The 10589-nt window shown below is 41.9% G+C and overlaps 1 protein-coding gene across 1 annotated transcript; it reads left to right on the top strand.

The window, feature by feature from the left end:
* The first annotated feature begins 869 nt into the window (after positions 1-869).
* Positions 870-6325, top strand: LOC103701845 (phosphatidylinositol 4-phosphate 5-kinase 2-like). Its single transcript, XM_008784050.4, has 8 exons — positions 870-2425; positions 2537-2704; positions 2867-3032; positions 3626-3736; positions 3846-4039; positions 4130-4260; positions 4356-4458; positions 5450-6325. Exons 1-8 carry the CDS (start codon positions 1197-1199, stop codon positions 5754-5756), a joined length of 2409 nt encoding a protein of 802 aa, XP_008782272.2. The 5' UTR covers positions 870-1196; the 3' UTR covers positions 5757-6325.
* Positions 6326-10589: the final 4264 nt, after the last annotated feature.

Here is a 10589-nt window from a genome sequence, read left to right as displayed (position 1 = left end):
AAGATTTGGTAGGGGTGCGGACAAAAACAGGTCGCAAATGCCATCCAAATCGATTCCTTTTAGTTTGATTTGTATCAATTTTTTTTTAAAAAAATTAATTTGATTTCGGTTTGAAAAAGTTTGAGCCGTAAAAATTTGATTCTATTTTAGTTTAAATTTTCAGAAAACTGATTGAAACTGACCCGATTCTTTTTTTTAATATAAAATAAATTTTTCATATTTAAATTTTGTTTTATCTATACATCTGCAGCTCTATTAAATATTGATTTTATATAAAATAAAATTTTTATATTTAGATTTAGTCTAATTTATTTATTAGCCTAAAAAGAATAACTTATACAATTATAGTATAAAAATATATATAAAAAATTAAAATACAATACATTTCAAAATGTTCGAGATAATTCCATCTTATTGGTTCAAAAAATGCTATATGAATGATTTACCATGAAGAAAGCCATTCAGTTTACAGCTCCATTTACTTTTCTGCAAACATGCTTTGCTCATAAGGCAATACGTTCGCCAAGCCTAATTTATTGAATATGCATTTGGTGAATTAAAAAGGCAATTGGCCAAATTTTTTTATCAATTTTAAAATAATTTTTATAAATAATTTATTTTGATTTTAATTAAAAAAATCTGGTTAAACCGGTTCGATTTTCGATTTAGCTCCAAAAACATAAACACGGGTGAGGAAGCGGATCCCGTCTTTGGCCATCCCGTCGCGTCGCGACGACCCAGGGAGGCAAAAGTTGGATCCCGAGGGCATGTTCGGCATTCCGGAGCCGCTTTGCAAGGGTAATTTCGGTATTTCAAAGAAGAATAGGTCCTTTGGGGTTTAGAATAATAATACTATTTTATTTTTATGACCCTTCCGCATCCTCCAGATCCCCTGCAACGTTCCCTAGGCCAAGGGCAAAGCGCAACACCGCAAAGCAAAAGGCCGGTTCTCTCTCTCCTCTCTTCTTCTCTCCTTGCTCTCTTTTTATAGCGTTTTTTTCTTTTAAGAGAGGATTTCTCTTTTCCATCACCTCATCTTCTGGTATAGTCCTCTGGCCCTTGTGGTGTGGTCTCGCTTCCTTTTTTTTCCTCTTTCTGGAAGGCGAGAAAGGGTGCGAGCGAGCTCCCGGAGAGGGATCTGGAGAAATGCGGGCTCCGATCGAGGGAGATTAGGGCTCGAGAGCGGCGGCGGAAGAATGCGGCACTTGGGCGCGGAGGGCGACGCAAGCTCCACCAAGAGACGAGGAGGAGGCGGCAGCGAGGAGGAGGAGGGGGAGGAAAGGGAGAAGCCGTTGCTGGCGGCGCCGCTGGCAAGGGTCACGACCGTGGCCGTAGCGCACCATCACCACCACCACCACCACCACCACCATCACCAGCCGAGGAACAGATCACAGGGCGGTGGGCGGCGGGTGACGCCGACCACCGGCCTAGGGGAGGGGGAAGCCGAGGCGGTGGTGGAGAAAGTGCTGCCGAACGGGGATCTGTACAAGGGAGGGTTCGCCGGGAACCAGCCGCACGGGAAGGGGAAGTATCTCTGGGCTGACGGGTGCATGTACGAGGGGGAGTGGCGGCGGGGGAAGGCGGCCGGGAAGGGCAAGTTCTCGTGGCCGTCTGGGGCGACCTTCGAGGGCGAGTTCCGGTCCGGGCGGATGGAGGGCTTCGGGACGTTCACCGGATCGGAGGGCGACACGTACCGGGGGTCGTGGATCGCAGACCGGAAACACGGGTACGGGAGCAAGTGGTACGCGAACGGGGACTACTACGAGGGGACGTGGCGGCGGAACCTCCAGGAGGGGCACGGCCGGTACTTGTGGCGGAACGGGAACCAGTACGTCGGGGAGTGGCGGAACGGGGTCATCTCCGGTCGCGGGGTCCTCATTTGGGCCAACGGCAACCGCTACGACGGCCAGTGGGAGAACGGTGTCCCCAAGGGGAGCGGCGTCTACTCCTGGCCGGACGGTAGCTGTTATGTCGGCAGCTGGAGCAAGGGCGAGCCGAAGACCCTTAATGGCACCTACTGCCCGGGCGCCGGCGGCGGACGGAAGGAGATCGCCGGCGGGAGGAGGAGCCCCTTCTCGCCTCTGGCTGATGCACTGTTGCCGGCATCGAGGAAGAGGTCGTCGGTGGACGGAGCGCCGGGGAGGGTGAGCGCCGCCACCGCCGAGAAGAACTTCCCCAGGATCTGCATCTGGGAGTCGGACGGCGAGGCTGGGGACATCACGTGCGATATCATCGACACGCTCGAGGCGTCGATGCTGTACAGGGACGGGACTTCCTTCGAGCCGGGCGGCGAGGACCTCGGAGCCGGTCAGCGGCGCCGGAGCCCGGGCAGCTTGACTGCAGGGGATGTGAAGAAGCCCGGGCAGACGATTTCCAAAGGCCACAAGAACTACGATCTCATGTTAAACCTTCAATTGGGCATCAGGTAGATGACGCGGTGACTCTTCTTCCCTGAAATAGTGCCCACCAGACATTCGTGGTAATTGGATCGGGGAAGAGTTTTTTTTTTTCATAATGATTTGATTTTGGGTTTCAGATACTCTGTTGGGAAGCCAGCTTCGATGCAGATGAGAGACCTCAGACCAGCAGATTTCGACCCAAGGGAGAAGTTTTGGACGAGGTTTCCTCCCGAGGGATCCAAGATTACTCCACCCCACCAGTCTGTCGAGTTTCGGTGGAAGGATTATTGCCCCATGGTCTTCAGGTAGCTTTATCTCATCCACTCGATATTGGAGACAATTTGATAGGCGTAATCTGTATAATAAATCAGTTGTATCTCATTGAGTTTTTGTTACAATTCATTTGATTTGCTTTTTGCTTGATGTATGAAATGATTTTTTTTTTTTTTTTGGATTCTGGCTTCCAGACACTTGAGAAAGTTGTTTTCTGTGGATCCGGCTGATTATATGGTCGCTATCTGTGGGGATGACGCATTGAGGGAACTGTCTTCGCCTGGGAAGAGTGGGAGTTTCTTCTACCTGACCCAGGATGACAGATTCATGATCAAGACAGTGAAAAAATCTGAAGTAAAGGTCAGATGACTAATCTTTATTCTGTATGTTACTCTTGGTGCTTCTATATTCATATGTACATTTATCAAATGTTTTTAATCCTCATGAAAAATAGAACCTCAACTTTTTTTGCGTGTCGAATTACTGTAGATGCCCTTAGTTTTGAAGATTGTCAAATAAGGACTCCTGAAGCAGATCCTTAATTGCTTCCATTAATATAAATGCAATTAGTAAAATGGGTACCTATAGGTGCAATATAACTTTTGATGTAGCTTAATAGTATGAGATTGCAATCTTGATGTGGAAATTAGCTACATTTGTTTTGCCATAGAAAAATGCTTAATGCTTCCAATCCTGTTAGGTCTACAAGTTAGAACCTGTTTGTTTTGTTTACTTGCTTTCAATTCAGATCTGATAAATGAATTGGTATGGCTTCTTCTTACAAATATGTACAACAGAATTTAAGAATGTGTCAAGGCTTATTTTTCTGCAAATGTAAAACTGGTATTGGAAATTCATTTAGTTCTGTGTGGATGCATTAATTCTGGCAAATATGCAACATGGATTAGAATTGGGTTGCTGGGTCCTTCATTTGCTCCACATTTTGTGTGCAGGTACTTATTAGGATGTTACCCAGTTATTATGAACATGTTCGTCGATATGAGAACTCGCTAGTCACAAAGTTCTATGGTGTGCACTGTGTAAAGCCAATAGGTGGGCAGAAGGTATGCAAATGTTAAACAGAATCTATAGTTATGTTAGCTGTTCTTTAGACTTTCCTGTATTAGGTGACCATTACATGGATTGTTTATAATGCTCATATGTGGAAAACAGGTCCGTTTCATTGTAATGGGCAATCTGTTCTGCTCAGAGTATCGTATCCACAGGCGATTTGACCTGAAAGGCTCATCCCATGGTCGAACAACTGATAAGGCTGAAGCAGAGATTGATGAGACGACCACCCTCAAGGACCTTGACCTCAATTTTGTATTTCGCCTGCAAAGACATTGGTTTAAAGAATTTATTCTGTAAGTACACTTATCTAAATGCTTGGACTGTATTGAAGTGGGCTTGACCATTTTGTGTTCTGCTGTGGGATAACATCTATGCATCTTCAGACAAATTAAGCGGGACTGTGAATTCTTGGAAGCAGAGAGGATTATGGATTATAGTCTCTTGGTGGGACTTCACTTCCGCGATGATGTTTCAGCTTCTAAGATGGGTCTATCTCCATACATTGCTTCTCCAAGTAAGTTGATGGCTTTGATAACCATGTTTTTAGACATGAAAGAAGCTGATGGGGTATCCTCGTTTGACCTAACACAAACAACATTGCTTGATCAGATTTTTTTGGCGAGAGGGAATCATTTCGAGGTGGAGGGAGATTGTCCGAGTTTCGCTTCTCAGTGTCAGGCTGTCAGGATATGGATTGGATTCTGGACGGCTGGTATGTCTTACCGTTTAATTTCGATATTCCTATTTAAATTTAATAAAGTTTCATGGGATTCATGTTTTTGTAAGCAATAGCCAAACGTCCAACTATATCAGTATTAAAAAGGAAAACAACCTCTAGATTCTATGGTTTTAGATTTGTTACCACAATAATCCTTAGTATGATGATGGATGATAATGACACCAAGATGACATTTCACTTGTTCTAATCCTCATATTTCCAGCTCAGACTGTTGCAAGAGGATCTTGTGGTCAAGCTTTATTCTTGTTCTAGTAGAATAATAGTGTTTAAATGCATCCTTTTATTGAACTTGACTTCTGAATATGCTATTGGACGTAGAGGTTCCTTTGCTTACGCTGGCTTATTTCTAAAAGAGAAAATGGTGGATTACTTTTAGCAGTCGCTGTCTGCTTTATTTCATGGATAAAATCAATTGTTTATGCAATCTTCTGCTTCTGGGATTTTGTTTTGTAACTTTCAAGATCATTGTTGCTACCTTCTTACTGAAGCCAGATGATTTCGTGCTCTGTCTTGCTTTCATAAACTGTGCTAGCTGAAACTCTGTTAATTCCCCCTTCTAAAGTCGCAGAACTTAAAATTCGCTATCAACTAGCAATGAGTGACAGTCTACTTATGTTCCTATAGAAATAGTAAAAGGAAGCAGCAAAACTCTTCTGAATTTGTCGCCTCCTTGCTGCCTCACCAGGTCCCACATCTTCATTCTAAGTGAAATAATGCAGTTCTCATAATGATGTTTAAACTTCATTGCCGTCTGCTTGCCTAACATAGGATGAGTGTGGCATGATTGGGCGCTAGCTGTTTGCTCCAACATTTTACAAAGGAGATAACATGATTTCTTAATTATTTTCATTACAATGATTATTGATCATTTTTAATTACGAACCAGCTACTCATGTTTCAAAGTTTTAATTTACACTTGCGCCCATTCTAATTGGATATTCCAAAATGACTTCTCTTTGCTCAGGAAGCCATTGATTCGGTTGGGTGCAAACATGCCGGCAAGAGCAGAGCACGTGCTGAGGAGTGAATCCGAGCCATGTCCTCTGATTGGAGGAGGGTTGTTGACATCTACCCAAAGTGGTGAAATCTATGATGTGATCCTCTATTTTGGGATAATTGACATCCTCCAGGATTATGATATCGCTAAGAAGCTGGAGCATGCCTACAAGTCATTGCAGGCGGATCCGAATTCCATCTCAGCAGTGGATCCGAAGCTCTACTCCAGAAGGTTCCAAGACTTCATAAGTAAAATCTTTGTGAAGGACGAGTGATAAGGAAATAAACAGAACAGACACCTAGGACAAAATTTGAGCATCCACAGTAGAAATGTTCAGGAAAAAAAAGACCGAATTAGATAGAACCATGGAGGAGGGACTTCTGTGATTTGAGGGATGTTCTATGTGCGCTCAGCAGCCATCGGCAATTGATGCATATTTATATATCTGCAGCTCCATGGTAGGAAGGGGAGAGCTGAAAATGCTGACGAATTGGGGACATGTTTTGCTCATGGGGAAGCAATTACAAGGTTGCTATAACTGGCGGGTAAGGCTGAATTTTGAAGCTCAGCCATGGGGAAGGCTTGTACATGCAATTTGGTGAGGAGAATTGGATTTTAGATTTTTTTTTCTTCCTCTTTTTTTCCTTTTCTTCCTGCTGCTTTGTTTCTTCTTTTTTTTTTTGGCCCCCTAATGTTAAGATAGGGAGGGATTAGAATTTTTATTTCCTTAAAAGAAGGATTCTTAAGTTATTGGTTATGTAATAAGAAATGTACATGCAGACAACGGTCATGAGGATGGCTGAATCAGATTTAAATTACCCACTGCTGTATGTTGGCCGCTCACTTTGCTCTCCACCCTTTTGTTATGTTGTTTTCTCCTTTTCCAGTATTCATTTGTTTAGGGCTCTGAGGAGGACTAGACTTTTGCAGAGGAAGGCAGCGAAACTTACTACTACTTGTACCCCTTGTAGCTTGCGAGAGAGGAGGGGAATGTTGGAAGTGGGGAAAAGCAGTGGGAGGAAGGCATCAAAAGGAGGGAAAAGCTCTACAGCGAAGATGCGGGAGCTGATCCGATCTGTTGCTCTCGCGTATATATCCAATCCCCTCCATCCCTTCTCTCTTTCTACATTGCTTTGTCCCAAGCCAGCCCGGTCTTAATTCTTTTTTCTTATCTAACCTCGTCTTTTGCTTTCTATCTTTGAAGGGGCGAACGGGGCCAGCCTTTGTTTGACCGGTCGGACCCGGATGGGATACGACGGGGCTACGGGTTTGGTGGCTTGTCCCGGAGGGAAGAAGGGTGGAAATGGAAACCACGGAGAGAAGGGTATTTTAGTAGGGGATCATTTGCAATTCGAGGAGGGAAAGGAACGGGTGGGACTCACGTTGGCCATCGTGCCACCCTCCTCATCTCTACTTGGGGTCAAAGTCCATGTCAGGTCTTAATCTTAACCCTTTCCGTACTTGTTCTCTTTTCCACCTTTTTCCTCTCTTGTAAACTGGACTTCCATCACCAAGTCTTCTGGTTTTAAAAATAAGACGGGATGCGAGGGGAGGGGCTGAAATCTTTGTTTTTTCTAAACGAGATGGAGTACCGCGGCATGCACCGCAATCCAAAGTAGGTAAAACCCGTATCTTTAGATGCTGTACGTGTGTGTATCTTCTACATCTCGGTTTTCTGGAAATGAATCTATTCCATTATTCTACAAAAGCTTGGGGTTTTCATATTTTGAGGGAAAGGCTATGCGACTAAACCGGCAGCTTATATATGCCCCTGATAAGTCTTTTTTTATATATCTTTTAACTCATCGTCTTTTGATGTTTGATTGTGGTAAAGTAAGTTCTGCGCAGTCCCTCAATGACTTCGAATTTATTCCAAGAAACTCTTTCCTTGCAATAATTTTCACGAGACTAAATGTCTATAACTAATGATGTATTTCTTGAGAAAAGATTAATATGCTTTTATGCTCACGGTTTATTAGGTACTCAAATAGCGGTCATTAAATACTAGACAATAAGACCATTTCATTGCTACACTAGTAGAATAGCATATTTAAATTTTATTTTATTGTTGTTTACTGTTATTTCTTGCGCCGAAGACATACTAGACTGGTTGGACGATAGCCACGATTTCCGTTACCTATAAATGTACATGTGTATCTTCTAAATCTTACGTGCCTGGAAATGGAACTATTCCATTATTATTCGTGGCTATAGCTATCAGTATTATTGGGCTTTCCAACGACATTCGATTTTGTGTCATCTGGGAACCCACAATCTTTTGGAAACTGGTCTATTTGCAATCAGATGTGGATCTCATGCAACCTCATGTGGCAAGCGCCATGAATACCCACCCTTGTAAGTTTTAATTTCTGGCTATCTAGAATGAAAGAAAGTTCTTGGTAGCCTCTTGACAATTTCCCCAAAAGTTCCAACCATTAGTCCAAAACTAGAACCATCAGCATATTAAGCTCCAAATTGCTCATTGGAATGTAGAGAAGACAAGGGAAAAAGGAGAAGGAAAGGTAGCATGAAGCCGGCCGTGAGTGCTGCCATGTCTGAACATATAGAGCAATCCATTAATGTGTGGAGTCATAGGAGGAGAAGGTTTTCTACATACGCGTGATAAGGCTGTTGTTCCATCTTTTTGGCAGACCCCCCGTTCCAGCTAGCTTTAGTAGGTTTTAGCTAGCTGTTGCATCCTCAGGCCCCGTAATAGCTCAAAGGCGTTTTGTGGGAGTTGGTAACGTGGATGAGGCCATGACAAGTGGTGGTGGGGTTTTGATGCTAAAGTTGGCGATTTGCTGCCGCTGCCGCAGTTACTGTTTCTTGTGCTTGAATCTTTTTGCCTGTTTTAGACCCCTGCTCTCGCAGCCACTTCTCGTAGCATTGAGGCTAGCAGGTCTTGGAACAGGTCACAAGGGAGGGGGCCCATTCAATTATTCATACAATTAAAGAATAGCTCTCAAAGGAATAATAAATACAACAGGACTAGCTTTTCAAAGAAATAATCAATACCATCCTGCTATCAATTCATGCCTCTTATTTAGGCCCCATTTGGTAGAGTTTTTGTATAATACCATACAATATCTTTTATGATCATTTTGTCGTACTAAAATTACTTTTTCAATTTATTTACTAAACACATATTAAAGTTTTACAACACTTTAGAAATATAGTTACCAAACAGCAAATAGCTTTTTATAAAAGCTCTACTTTAAAAAATTCTACTTCTGAAAGCTCTACTACCAACAACTCTGTCAAACGAGGCTTTAGTATCAGCAATTTTTGCTTAAGGGGGTGCCATAAATGATTTTTGATTTTGGTTTGGATTCATATATAGATAAAATATCAAAATGCCTGGGGGAGAGTGGATGATGCTACTCTTTGGATATCTGGCTTTGTTGGTGATTTTTATTAGTTGATTAATTTTTATTTTTCTTGTTTAATGTGGAAGATGCAGCTTGATTGATTGAATGATTATATTAGCTTCATCAGACACATCCTCGACAAATGATTTTTTTTTTTGTTGTAAGTTTCAAAGAATGATTTTATGCCCATTAGGGCATCGGTTCCTCCAGTTCATTCATGGAATATTTGTGTACATGGCAATTTTGATGAGCCAGCAAAAGATTTGTATGAGATTCTTTTTTCCCTATAAATCCACCATTCCCGAAGAACTGGGCAAAAACTAGAGTTGCATAGGTAGTAAAGATCTGCAACCTACTCGATTCAATCGTAGGAATTTCCTACACTCGGGTTGTAGAGGTTGACACTCCCTGGATAGTGTTTCATGATGAATTAGAATACGAGACAAGTTATATGCTCTTGGATACCAAAGCACATGGTCTCACTACAAGGACCACTCAACTAACTAGCGAGAGAGATTCATGAACGTAAGTTGAGTTGTAATGAACCCCATTTGGATCGTGGGACCATCCATCGACATAGCTGATTATGGGAAAATAAAATATATTCATACAAAGAATTTGATCTTTGTCCTCGGTCCTCCATGCCAAGTGATGACTATTACAATGAATCAAGGTATGGTTTTCTCTCTAACCAGTAAAAGACATAATTTCTTCTCCTAAATATGAGTTTTTCGACTGATAGATTCTCAAAGAAATCTTTGATTCAATAGCTTCTAATTATCATATGCTTGCAATGTGCATGTTTACATGACAAACTTACGCCAACATTTGGTCATGTGGTTCGCCCAATCTTTGGCTGGAAAGTCGAGGTTTGCTCGACTTTGAGCAGCAGCCGAGGATGCATGGACTGATACCTCTTTTATGACATGAAGGAACAAGAGTTTGGAACCACCGGGGACTAGGAAAAAAAAAATCTATGTCAAAAATTGGAATTTCTTTATCTTTCCCTATCATGCAAAACAAGAGACAAATATGATATATTGGTTTTCTAGCTTCACCTCCTAAAATGTCTTGCGGATTTAATATTCCAGATACTTTTACATCTCAAGTTGAATATTGGCGACCACAGCAACAAATGTGTTCTTACTATACACTCTTTGATGCCTCCATGCTTTAACAAGAGACCTGATTCCACTCTTGAATGTGGAATCATAGCCCAAGATGATCGAGTTGCATCAAATAATAAAATACAAATAACATATAATTATAATAGAACAACTTCATCTTAAAAAATATATGACAGATCTCTCTTGGGCTTGCAAACTTAGGTCTGATCTTTATGTCTAGTTTCTAATTTGGCCTTAAAGAGTGCCACAATCAAAGGGCCAGAAGACTACTGCAAGAAAGTGATTGATGGAATCCGTTTGTATAAAAAGTGCAAATGAAACTTGCTGCATGAGTGAGATGTAGTTTGGTCGAATTAAATTTTCATTTTTTTTCTTCTAGTCCAATACCTGACTGAATATCTTATAAGTGACCTATATTGCTAGATTATGTACTTGGGCACATAACTTCAGAAAGAAATCAGATAGAGGATTACCAAACCCACTAATGGCAATTCATGTATTATTTTATGCGGTTTAGCTAAAAAGTTCCTTTTTTTTGCTGAATAAAAAGTTCCTTTTAGCTGTGAACTAAAATGGTCATGCAATTGCATCGTGGACAGATCAAACTGCCCT

The sequence above is a fragment of the Phoenix dactylifera genome, chromosome 9 (genome assembly GCF_009389715.1).
Source record: "Phoenix dactylifera cultivar Barhee BC4 chromosome 9, palm_55x_up_171113_PBpolish2nd_filt_p, whole genome shotgun sequence".
Classification (NCBI taxonomy): domain Eukaryota; kingdom Viridiplantae; phylum Streptophyta; class Magnoliopsida; order Arecales; family Arecaceae; genus Phoenix; species Phoenix dactylifera.
This window is presented reverse-complemented; position numbering and strand designations above follow the sequence as displayed.

Coding starts and splice junctions, on each gene's coding strand:
- LOC103701845 (XM_008784050.4), top strand. CDS start 1,197: ATGCGGCACTTGGGCGCGGAGGGCGACGCAAGCTCCACCAAGAGACGA. Junction 4,040..4,129: donor TGGTTTAAAGAATTTATTCT/GTAAGTACACTT, acceptor ATGCATCTTCAG/ACAAATTAAGCGGGACTGTG. Junction 4,459..5,449: donor GATTGGATTCTGGACGGCTG/GTATGTCTTACC, acceptor CTCTTTGCTCAG/GAAGCCATTGATTCGGTTGG.